At 39.5% G+C, this 11,659-nt stretch overlaps 1 protein-coding gene across 4 annotated transcripts; it reads left to right on the plus strand.

Moving 5' to 3' along the window:
• Positions 1 to 1,314: 1,314 nt before the first annotated feature.
• Positions 1,315 to 10,333, plus strand: serbp1a (SERPINE1 mRNA binding protein 1a). 4 transcript variants are annotated; one of them, XM_041790894.1, is made up of 9 exons: positions 1,315 to 1,685; positions 3,083 to 3,266; positions 3,763 to 3,903; positions 4,012 to 4,083; positions 4,485 to 4,559; positions 6,419 to 6,590; positions 8,231 to 8,275; positions 8,398 to 8,583; positions 8,994 to 10,333. In XM_041790894.1, the coding sequence occupies exons 1-9, from the start codon at positions 1,430 to 1,432 to the stop codon at positions 9,048 to 9,050; spliced, it is 1,188 nt and encodes a 395-aa protein (XP_041646828.1). In that variant the 5' UTR covers positions 1,315 to 1,429; the 3' UTR covers positions 9,051 to 10,333. The 4 variants fall into 4 exon arrangements, with proteins under 4 accessions (XP_041646828.1, XP_041646830.1, XP_041646829.1 ...); XM_041790896.1 differs by having other exon boundaries at positions 4,015 to 4,083; XM_041790895.1 differs by having other exon boundaries at positions 1,316 to 1,685; positions 6,422 to 6,590.
• The last annotated feature ends 1,326 nt before the right edge of the window (positions 10,334 to 11,659 follow it).

The following is an 11,659-nucleotide window of genomic DNA, read 5'->3' on the forward strand; positions in this document are numbered from 1 at the left end:
TTTCACTTAAAATTCATTTTTTGCCACTTGTAACCCCATGTCATTACAAATATTTGCCACTTTATGCCTATCGTTGCCTCTGGTATCCCACTTTTGCCACTATTAAACCCTTTTTTATCACTTTTTATGCCAATCTTTGCCACTACAAACCCTTTTTATTGCCTCTGTTAACCCATTTTTTTGCCACTTTTAACCCTTTTTGAATCTGTTTTAAGATTAAGTTTTTACATTTTGTAGAAGTTTATATACTCTTTCATACTTAAATTTAAAAAAGTATTTGTTGCTTTGATAAGAGTGGTTATAATTCAACTAAAAATCACAGATTTTTTTTTTACAATGGACCATGATTTTGCTGACCTCCATGGTTCCCCAGTTTGGATGAGCTCCAGAAAGCTATCTCCTTTATCCTATCCTATTTGACTCATTTTTGCAAAATAATTAACCATCACTTTCTTTGGACACAGCGTTTCACATTTCTAGTCTTTAATTTTTTCATCATCAAAAAGCTCAGACACTACCCTCACTCAAACCATTGGATTGGAGTCGGTCTGTGGTAAAATAAATGGATGGGACCTGATTTGGAAAGGCACATACCTCTCCATATAATCTCAATTTGCATCAAACTCCAAATAAAAACAAGCTTTCCAAATCATGTCCAATCAACTTAATTTACTACAGGTGACTCTGGGAGTATGTTGACATACAGCAACATGATCTGTACACTTGGAACCAAATGAAGGCCTTCTCATGACACCCACCCATAACAATTTCAGGCTTTCTAACACCAGGCAGTGGTAGCCTACTAACATTTAAACTTATTAAAAGCGCGAAAATAAGTCCAAACTAGCAGTAGAAAAGAGGACTCTTGCTCTTTAGTATGTTCTGAACTAAAATCTCAGGGTTATCAGTGTTGAGCTTGTGGCTGTAAACTTAAGGCCACTGTAAGAAACTAATTTAGCCTACTTTCTCTCAGCTACAACAGATGCACCTGCTGTCTGCACTCTCGATGGCGAAGAACTGTAATAACAGGGTAAACGTATTTATTAGGACTAGCGCCCTTTCCAGTTTAAAAACGTTTAAATGTTGTTTGCAGAAGTTGACAGACTCCGTAAGTTTAACAGAAAAGTCAAAACAAGAGTTCAGAGTGTGTTTAGAGCACCCATGCTTGGCTTCAGAGAGATGTGCTACATTAAAGAGTCGGGCAACTTGGGTAATGTAGTTTTTTTATTAGTCCACTGGCAACATAGTAAACTGCAACTCGTCTCTGAAAAACTACATGCCCCACCCGCGCAAATTCGAAGAACCCGGATGTCTACCGCGCCGGAAGAGAAGAGGGTCCTTTTCCCAGCCATCTTGTGGCTTCATCTAGCGAAGTGTTCGCACCAAGCCTCGTAGAATCGGAGGAAAATCCTGCTGAAGGGGCGCCATCATGCCCGGACAAATGCAAGAAGGTTTTGGCTGTGCCATAACCAATCGGTTCGACCAGTTATTTGACGACGAGTCGGATCCGTTTGAGCTGCTGAAGCAAGCTGAAGTGAAGAAGAAGGAGGCTCCTGCTCCTGGTGCCGCCAAGACTGCAGCACAGGCTGCCAAGCAGTCCAAAAAGGAGTCCCAAAAAGACAGAAAAGCCCCACTGGCAGATAAGAAGGAGGAGACCCAGGCACCCGTCCCACTGAAGAAAGATGGTAAGATCTATTTCAGCGTTAGTTGTTATTCAAGCTAAAAGAAAATGATTTTAGGCTAACAAGCTAAGTTGCCTGTTACTAGCTAGCATCGCTTAATAAGCCTCGATGACATGAGGTCCGCATGGCAGCTTCTGTGGCTGTCATGTGCTGCAGCAAGACAATTATTTAAAAGTTGAATTAAGTGTGAAGTTGTGGGCTTTGGTGACAAAGTGAGGAAGACTTCAACTTGTTTTGGCTTGTCCCTGTGCCTCTTGGCCTTGTTAAACAGGCACAACCCGAAAGCCTGCCTAACCAAAGACTGCCTTCAAAATGTTTTAACTGTTTCTCCTCACAGTTGTGGCTTTTATCAGGAGTAGTCAGCTGCTGTGACTGGATTTAGTCAAAGGTTTGCGGTGTTTGAAGCCGCTGACTTTTTAAAAATGTAAAGAATTAAAGTTGGAGATCAGTCAAATGTCGCACCTGATAATTTAACTTGGCAGAGTAATGTGAAGAAGATAGGCGCTAACATCGCGGTGTTGCAGTCGTTAAACATTTGTAGCAGCTCCGCTCTCATAGCGACCAACCGCGTGGTTGTAGTGAGGCGCGTGCTGAAGCACAACCTCTCAACTGCCGCTTCCTATTGGTGCACAGTACATGTGCATAATGGGCCTGACTCACAGCATTTACTTTCACATTTCTGCTGTGCTCGATTAAAATCAAGTGATCCAAACGGCTTTTTCACCGGTATCTTGTTTTTGTATTTACTTAGACTCCCTGCGTGCCGTGTTCTACAATCACGAGTTATGACTCAACTCTAATGAATGCATGTTTGAAGTTGAGCCAGTATCTGCCAAGTGTGCTCAGATCTGCTCGAGAGAAGATGAGACAGGTGCGCTGACTATGGCGCACCCAGCTGCTGCTGTGTAGTGAAGGGTGTCTATTTTGGTAGCTTGTGATTTGGGTCATGGGTGGGACTTGTTGTGTCACATAGGGGGAATTACAATCAGCCATGTGAACCTAGAGTTAAACACATGTAGACTTCATGTCAAAACATACTGACAGGGCACTTTTACAGATCAAGTGAAAGATCTCACTACTAATTTTGGATCCCTTTAAAATAAAGCATTAGCTGCTTTTGGACAGAGTTTCATCCACATATATGTCAGTATTTGTATGGCCTTAAAGTTTTAACTTTTTACACCATGTCAGAGTAAAGTGCAGCCAGAAGAAAACTGTACAGCATGAAAAAACCTATACCCTACCAGCTGCCTTAATTCTGAAGTTCTGTACATGTAATTATATGATTTGCTCAATTTAAACAGAACAATCACCTCCTTTTCTTTTGTCCATGGCTCAGCAGTAGGTCCTAACCATCAGTGCTATTGGTCCCCTAATCCTCCTGTTGTGGTCTATCCTAGGTGCCGGCATGAGGAGAATGGGCCGCAAGCCGGAGGGTGATGGCTCCAGACCCCAGGGCGGCCAGGGAGAGGGGCGCCCCCTCACAGACAGGCGGCCAGCGGACAGGCGGCCCCCACGACGCTTTGAGAGGCCTGCCGGTGAAGCTGGAGACAAGCCTGAGGGAGGGGAATTCTCAGTAGAGAAGTGAGTTTAGGTTCCAATGAGCGGAAATTTGACTTTAACAGCACCTGAACATAAGAGGAGGAGCAGAGTGAATCCACTTGAATTATATGGACAGTGCAGTGATGAGGGAAAAGCAAGTCTAAGTTGGGTCTTTCATGTGATAAGGCTAAGGATTTTAATATGTGCAGCTTAATGTCATGTTTAATTGTGTAAAATTAATGTAAAAACAAATCTAAATGCCACAAGATAGATGTAGACCAAAAAGAAAACAGAAGACTTGGAATTTTAATCAGCTTGAATATGAACAAGTATATATTAATGACACCTGTTGAATGTATGAATTTGGTTTCCTCTATGATGGTTATACTAATGTTGTCAACCTTATCACATAGCTCAAGCTCAGCTAGAATGGTTAAAAAAATTGAAGCTTGTAGATTGTCTAAGTTATGCAGTTTACTGATTGGAAGGACAACTTGTGCCTAGATGAAACTCTAACCATGCTCTTTCCTCTTGTAAGACCCATTGGTGACAGGCCGATGAGAGGACGTGGCGGCGGAAGAGGAGGCCGCGGAGGCAGAGGGCGCGGCATGGGTCGCAGTGACGGCTTTGATTCCAGAGGAAAGCGTGAATTTGATAGGCACAGTGGAAGTGACAAATCGTAAGTACTATTTCAGCTCTTATGCAGTCAAGCCATGGCAGTTGGCAACAATTGTGTGAATGATAACACACTCTGTCATGATCCTGGCTAAAGCAAATGTTGTTTCAGTAGTCTGAAAGGTGAGGAGAAGCGTGGCGGCAGTGGATCTCACAACTGGGGCACCGTCAAGGATGAACTCAAGTAAGTTCATTAAAACTCCCACTATATATGTTAGAGGTTTTAGAGCTAGCGAGCACCTGGATATTCTCTCATGGGTAACTTCAGGAATGGCACAAGTGTGTGATAAGTTCCCTCCTGTAAACTGTTAAGAGAACACTTTATGTTTTGTTTTGTTTTGGGTAGGCCAACGACTTTGATCTGGAAAAGTCTTAGTATAATAAGCTACAAAAAATAATTTCTCATTCTAAGTGGATTGTTCTTGATATACATGGGTAAGGATAAATGCAATAAATAAATATTTGTGTAATTTTAAACAAGCATGTGAGTTTGGAGTGGTCCTAATTCAAGAAGTTCAAAAGATTAAGTCTGACATCGAGTTGATTGGAAAACACAAGTATCTGACCCTGACTTTTTCTTTCTAGTGAGCTCGACCAATCAAACGTCACTGAAGAGAACCCTGAAGGAGAGGAGCATCCACCTGCTGATTCTGAGAACAAGTAAGTTCTTGTCTTGTGTCCTCTCTCCTATTAATATTTTATGTTTTTATTTATTGCCGGAGACAGTGCACATGGATGAACGTGGACATGTAAACGTGCCAGATTGTAGCCAAAGGCTAATTTCCATCCATGGTTACTGACAGGTTGATGATATAAATATAAAAGTGGGCATCAAGCATGTACGTAATGAAAATATACAATATACATAAAATCCAAAAACATGCAGAGACCAAACAGCAGACACAGTAGGATGTTATACAAAGGCCCACATATAACAATACTGAAGGTGGCTGAATGACTTTGCTTAAGACTGACCAGAAATAAAGTCACCATTGCTGTTAAAATGCATAAGGCAGATGGGGAAGTGATTTAGTGTCAAAGTGCTGATAAACTGCACATTTGCCCTTAGCATTTGCCTATTTAAAGGTGCTGATATGATTGCAAATAGCCCTGTTTCACAGAATTAGCAAATACAGATGTTTATGCATGCATTATTGCACAGGACTAGCACACAAGTGTATTTTTGTATGACATATTGCTCAGAAAATGCATACATAGTTGTAAGTATGCATCATAGATATAATTAAAAGGTTAAGCATGGTCACAGTTCTTGTTATATGGAATCTTAATGACTTTTGCATTGACTGTATGAAGTGTTAGGGTTCAGAGGTCATGGTCAGGTTCATACCTCAGTTTTGGGGCCACTGTTTGGTATGATTTCTCTTCAACAGAAAAAAGCAACAAACTCCTGGATCAGTGTTCCTAAGTTTCTTTAATTTATCTTTATCACACGATAGTGACTATAAGTTTTTGTCTTCTTGAGCTAGATCACTGATACGACCTGTAGTTTATAAAGATAAAACAAATGAGTGAGAGACTAAAAACAAAGACGCAGCAATAAACATCTTCTGATTTATGCACATATGATGTACAATAAAATGGGAGCAGTTTTTCATATTTTTGCAAACATTTTAAAATATATTTTTGGGGGCTTTTTGCATTTATTCAGATAGGACAGCAAAAGAGACACAGGAAACATGGGGAGAGAGTATGGGAGGACATGCACCAAACAGCACTGATTCTGGGAATCAATCCCGGGATCAGTGCGTTGAGGACAATAGCCTCTATATACAGGTGACTGCTGTACCAACTGAGCTGAACTGGCACCCATATTTATAATTAACTTATGGGTCTGTGTATACCAGTGAAAGACCACAGGCTGGCTGGGCACTTGGGATGGCATATTGTAACAAGGCTTAAACTTAAAAATACTTAAGGCCAGGGTTCTATACAATTTTATACGCGTGAATGGCCTTTAAATCTAGCTTATTAGCTTCGATACTGCGTTTAACCCCCCTTTTTACTTAAAAACAGTGGCGCCAGGTTAAGTTGTTTTACATGAATGTTTTTAGCCTAACTCTGTTGATTGGCCCATCATCTGATTCTGTCTAGTATTCATCAACATGTTAGTTGTTTCTACAAAAAAATACTAAACCTGACCTTTCCCTGAAAACAGCTGCAAAGAAGCCATCGGCTCTGCTAACTCTACTGTGTATTCCTGAGTGTTGTGGTGTTATTTCTTCTTTTTTGTTTATTTAACAACAGTTAGCAAACAGTATTACTGTCACCTGGATTGTGGTGTGAATACTGCATTGCAATTTCCTTTTGTCTCTTTGTCGTGACTACATGCACCAAACCATGCTACTTAGTTATAATGGTTTGGTACAAATACTACTACATGCACTCAGAATGCCCTCTGGCAGCTTAGGGCCTGCTGTTGTGGACAAGAACGTTGAAGTACAAATTGACATTAATTAATGTTTAACTTTAATGGTGTAAAAATGTGTGTGTTTGTGTTGAAGGGAGAATGAGGTTGAAGAAGTTAAGGAAGAAGGCCCCAAGGAGATGACTCTGGATGAATGGAAAGCCATGCAGGACAAGGAGAGGGCCAAAGTGGAGTTCAACATCCGTAAGGCCAATGAGGGAGCTACTTGGAACAAAGGATTTGTGCTGCACAAATCCAAGGCAGAGGTGAGTCTGTCCTATGTTTTGACTTGCTTTGAACATTGTTTCACATGTGATGTACTTGACTTTGTAGATCTTACGGTTCTTTCAATTAATATAAATGCAGTTTAGTAAATTTGTACAATCAAACGCTAAAAACTAGGGGTGTGATGAGACAAGATTTAAGTTCATGAGATGAGACTGTATTTAGCCGTGTTTTTTATTTTGATAACAGAATATGGACTGGACTGTCTTTTCATTTCACTGAAAGTCACAACATGTAAAGATGCAGATCCATTTTTATTTATTTATTTTTTTTACCACTTTTCGTCTTATATGAGGTTAATGTGTTGTTTGATTATGAATGAAACAGCACTTCAAATCGGCTACATGTGTAGTGTATCACATCCCTACTTTGCTACCTTGTCCAGCAGTTCTAATGATAATAGAATCAGTTTGATGAAACCCTGAACTCTTTTTGCACTGTACTTTTTAAATTGGAACAGAACAGACTGAAATAAAGTAGGCTGAATTATTTTAATAATAAAAGTATTTCTCATCCTCTATGGGGATCATCAACATTGCAAACATTGAAAAGAAATCTTTCAACACGTCTGCCTAATCTAAAAATCATTTTGTGGTCTTATTTTTCTCCTATGAGCCGTGACAGTGTTAGACACAACGCACAAATCTCCTTCTTTTAGCAGTGTTGTGTGTGTGTGTGTCTACTCTGCTTACTGTTGCGTTGTGAGTCAGAACAAACGGGGCACTTTCTCCACAGGCTGCCTCACAAATCCATCAGAAATGGCAGGGATATGTATATATTGGCACTTTCTGCTTGAGTATTAGATGTCTCAATCTGTGTAGCCTGCTGATCTCATGAGATAGTTTTTACCTCAACAGGAAGTCTTGTCACCTTGTGATCTTGCGAGATCTTGTGCCATGAGATCTCGTCACACCCCTACTTACAACTATCCAAAAGCCCTGCCCCTTTATAAGGGGATTGTCCTTTACTATTGGCTTTTAAATTGTGAGCTTAATTCAAATTTTCTGTTCACATAGCTAGATAAGGAGCAAAATTTTTACGCAACCGCGTCTGAAATAGTCTGTAAAAGTGTGAAAGGTCAATCAAGTTTGAAAGTTGCAGTTGCCGTGCATGAGAATACATTTTTCTGACTTTGGTTTGTTACATTATACTTAAACAAAGGCAACTTAGTACAGGTTGAACATAATCTTACCTGTGTCTGTATGTTTGATGAAATTAAGGAGGAGCTAGACTTCTAATGGCAGGAAATGTGCAGCTTGATTGTTTGTTGCTGAATGTCTCTTAACCATGTATCATGTTTGATGCATGATTTTGTGAGACCTCTATCTAATCACTGTGATAAATATATCCTTAAAATTCTTCTGTATACAATCTAATCAATGATAAAAATGCCCTCCAGCGGATTATCAGTTGCCAGAAATGCCTAATTTATCAAATGTATTGAAGAAAAATGTGAATTTTTTCTTTTTTTTTTGGAATACACTAGAAAAGTAAATATCTCAGTTCCAAAAATTGAACATTTTTGGCCATTATTTTAGGTATTAGGCTTTACAGGGTTAAAGTGCTGGTTTTGTTGTAAACATGTATTTCTCATTATGTTTTGTCATTGTTTCTTATTAAGGATAAAAAGGGCGAAGTGATTGAGGCAGAGGTAGAGGAGCCCAAGGTAAATCTTTTCAGTTGACACACAATTCCTTAACTTAAAAAAATAATTCTATTCTTGCAAACAAAAATACAAAGCAACGAACATGCAAGGTAAATGTTTTAACTGTCATTTTTGTAATCCAGGCTGAGGATGAACACCACTTCCGAAAACCAGCCAATGACATCACGTCCCAGCTGGAGATCAATTTTGGAGATCTGGGCCGTCCAGGCCGTGGCCGCGGTGGACCACGTGGTGGCCGGGGAGGCCGTGGCCGTGGTGCTCCAGCTGCTGGTGAAACAAGACCGGTCCGCGGAGGAAGGACTGACAAGGTAGATGGTGCAATATAACTTCTTTAACCTGAAGTATGTCAAAACACCAGTTTAATAAATTTTGAATGCAGCAGAGATGCGATGCTCTACACATCATGCAAATATGCAAGTGTCATTTCTATCTAGAGTATAGTAGTTTACAAAAGGCATTTTTGTTTTGGCATATTTTTCTTATTAAAAATGAGACATAAATGATCATCCCCTTCAGTACAACAGTTTATTTCCCATTTGCAATACGAGTCAAAATGATTACAATAAAATATTTTTTAGACTTTTCAACCCTAGTTTAATCTATCTGATGCTGTGGTTTTAATATAGGACGATGTATTGCCTGTTTTTTTTTTTAAATACATATGATGAACTTGTCTTTTTAAAATCTTATTCATTTATATTGTTTGCTTTTCCTCAAGTCATCTGCGTCGGTGCCAAACGTGGACGACCCGGAGGCCTTTCCAGCCCTGGCTTAAGCCCAGCAGGTGTCTCTCAGGCCTACAGGAGTCTCTTAAGCACCTCCTCTACGAGGCTTGCATGTTCCTGGATCCTTCAGCAAAGTGAAATGATGGAGAAGACTGTCATTAACTATGGCACTCAACGTGAGGACTGAGTTTTACCCAATAAAACAAAACAAAGTTGGAAAAAAACAACAAAAATTAACAAAAAAACAAAAAAAGAAAAGGACTTCTTGCTACTCCGGAGCAACTTATTGGTAGAGGTTTTGTACTTGGAAACAAAGTGGCAGGGATGTTTTCATACAGTATTTTTTTCAGAGGTTATGCATTGTCCATTGATAAATTTTTGTAATTGCTGCTTGAAAAAAATGCATTAGAAAATGTAAGCATAAGAAGAGTGACTTTAGCTTGGTGTGAGCTATTGCTTTTTCGCTTTGAAACGGGCACTGAGGAGCTCCTACCCAAGCTCATTAGCTCTGCTGCACCAGGTGTTTCTGAAGATGTTACAGCTTCACTCATTGAGATTTACAGAGTTTTTTTTCTTTAGCACTGGGGTATTGTTTTATATTTTATACAGGAGGTCTATTCTTCTATGATCTTCGGCCTGTAAATCTTAACTATTTTCTTAAATTCTTTCAGAGACTGTCTTTCACATGGTGCAAATAGGACACATCTTGATCCTTGATCAAGTGATGCTGCCTACATTTGAATGCATTGAGTAGAACCTAAATCTGCGTTATGGTTCTTTTGTACTGAAGTGTTCCAGAGGAGAGGAACACTTTGGTGGTAACTCCTTAATTTAAAGACAATTACAAAGTGGATTAAATTGGATCTAACAGATACTTCATGTGTTCTGATTTACCGGTATTTGGGTACTGCACAACACCTGATCTCTCTTCCTTCCTGCTCATTTCATCCTTGATCACGAGCTTTGTGCAATTCATTTAATGCCTTTGTTTTGTACTTTGAGTGATGCAGAGAGGAAGTGTCTTCATACAGCAGAGATGTGGCTGCAGTCCTCTGGAAGCGCTCAGGCCTTCTCTGTTCACACTCCACATGAGCCTCCATCACAGATGTAAACTGAGCCTAGCTTCAGTTTATTTCTGTAGTCTGTTCTGTGTTCATCTTTTCCTCCACTGTTGACCCGCCCTGTAGCTTCCACAGTGGCAGCACTGCATAATTGCTCTGAAAGAAATACAGCTGTTCATTGTGTGGAACAACTGAAGTGCTCTACAATGTGTGAATCCCAGCCCTGCTATTAGAGACCTCTGTCGGTAAATAAAGATGGTTGATAAATTTTTTGCATTGTCGCCTTTTTGCAGCCTACACTCAGGCATAAGAGCGATTGAATGGGTTTTTCTGTTTTCAGCAGCCAACAACCACACACTGTCATAAAAGACAGGACAGAAGATTGCCATCTGTGTAAGGTAAGTGTTTGCATGGATGGCGTCTGAATTAAAACTATGTCAATCATTACAAGACCTGGCTACTACTGCAAAGGGCAGGAAATCGATTTTGTCCAAGGAGTGTAACTCTTTAGTATCTAAAAACTGAAGTACACTTCATATTATTTTAGACTACATTGAGTTATTTAATATTAAAAAGATGTTTTTTTGATATGTTGGTGCTGCCCAGTTTAGAGTATAAAACTTCCATTGAACTCCAGGAACTCTTTATACTAGTTTGAAGTGGATCTGCAACATTTTCTAAAGGAGGTAAGGTGATAGATTGTGATAAAGGCAGTATTGGTCTACTGATTGGGAAATACCTGGATGGCTTGTAATGAAATTTGGCACAAATTTAATGTATTTGATAGGATGATCTCTAGCAATAGAGTGGTTAAAGAATAAAATAAATTGGTTACATTTTGGAATCTAATCTTGGTTTATTATTTTTAAATCTTGACAAAACCTCCATAATGTGTTCAAACCTCTGAGTCTGATGGAAATCTTTCACATGAAAAATCATCTTGATCCCAGCAGACAACATAAAATGTAAGGAATAGAAATTCAGCTTAACCTCTAAACTGATCTGATAACATATTCACAATGATCTTCATAAATAAAACAGAAAATATGCACAAATGCTGGCAGATATAGCTACTTTGCAGATGAAGTGGGGGGGGGGGGGATTTTGGCTGTTGATGTAATAGCTGTGAATGTAAGCACAATATTTCTAGCTGTGTGGATTTTTGGCGCCACTATGTGGACAATCTACTGTACATTGTCTTAAGTACTATAAAGATGGCTTGTAAATTAATCTGGGTTTGATAATCAAGGCCACAAATGGGGGGGGGGGGGGTTTAAGGGGAGAGCTTTCCGGGGCCCAGCCAAACGAGGGGGGCCAATGGAGGTCAGCAACATCATGGTCAATTTTAAAGTTAAGCTGTGATAACTATATTTTATTTTTTTAACCTGAATAATTCTTACCAATGCAACCAAAAATGAATTTTGCTTATGCTGTAGTAAAAATGAAGCCTTATTAAAAATGTAAACCCCCTTTCTTAAAACAGAACTACCTTATTACCAGTGATGTTAACAATGTGGATGGACACACTGAACTAAACCATGGGGAAAGCAATGCCAGAACAATACGTGCAAACTTGCAAAAACAGTGGCTAATATGGG

Source organism: Cheilinus undulatus, linkage group 7, assembly GCF_018320785.1.
Source record: "Cheilinus undulatus linkage group 7, ASM1832078v1, whole genome shotgun sequence".
In the NCBI taxonomy this organism is placed as follows: Eukaryota; Metazoa; Chordata; class Actinopteri; order Labriformes; family Labridae; genus Cheilinus; species Cheilinus undulatus.

Coding starts and splice junctions, on each gene's coding strand:
- serbp1a (XM_041790894.1), top strand. CDS start 1,430: ATGCCCGGACAAATGCAAGAAGGTTTTGGCTGTGCCATAACCAATCGG. Junction 4,560..6,418: donor CCTGCTGATTCTGAGAACAA/GTAAGTTCTTGT, acceptor GTGTTTGTGTTG/AAGGGAGAATGAGGTTGAAG. Junction 8,276..8,397: donor CAGAGGTAGAGGAGCCCAAG/GTAAATCTTTTC, acceptor TTTGTAATCCAG/GCTGAGGATGAACACCACTT.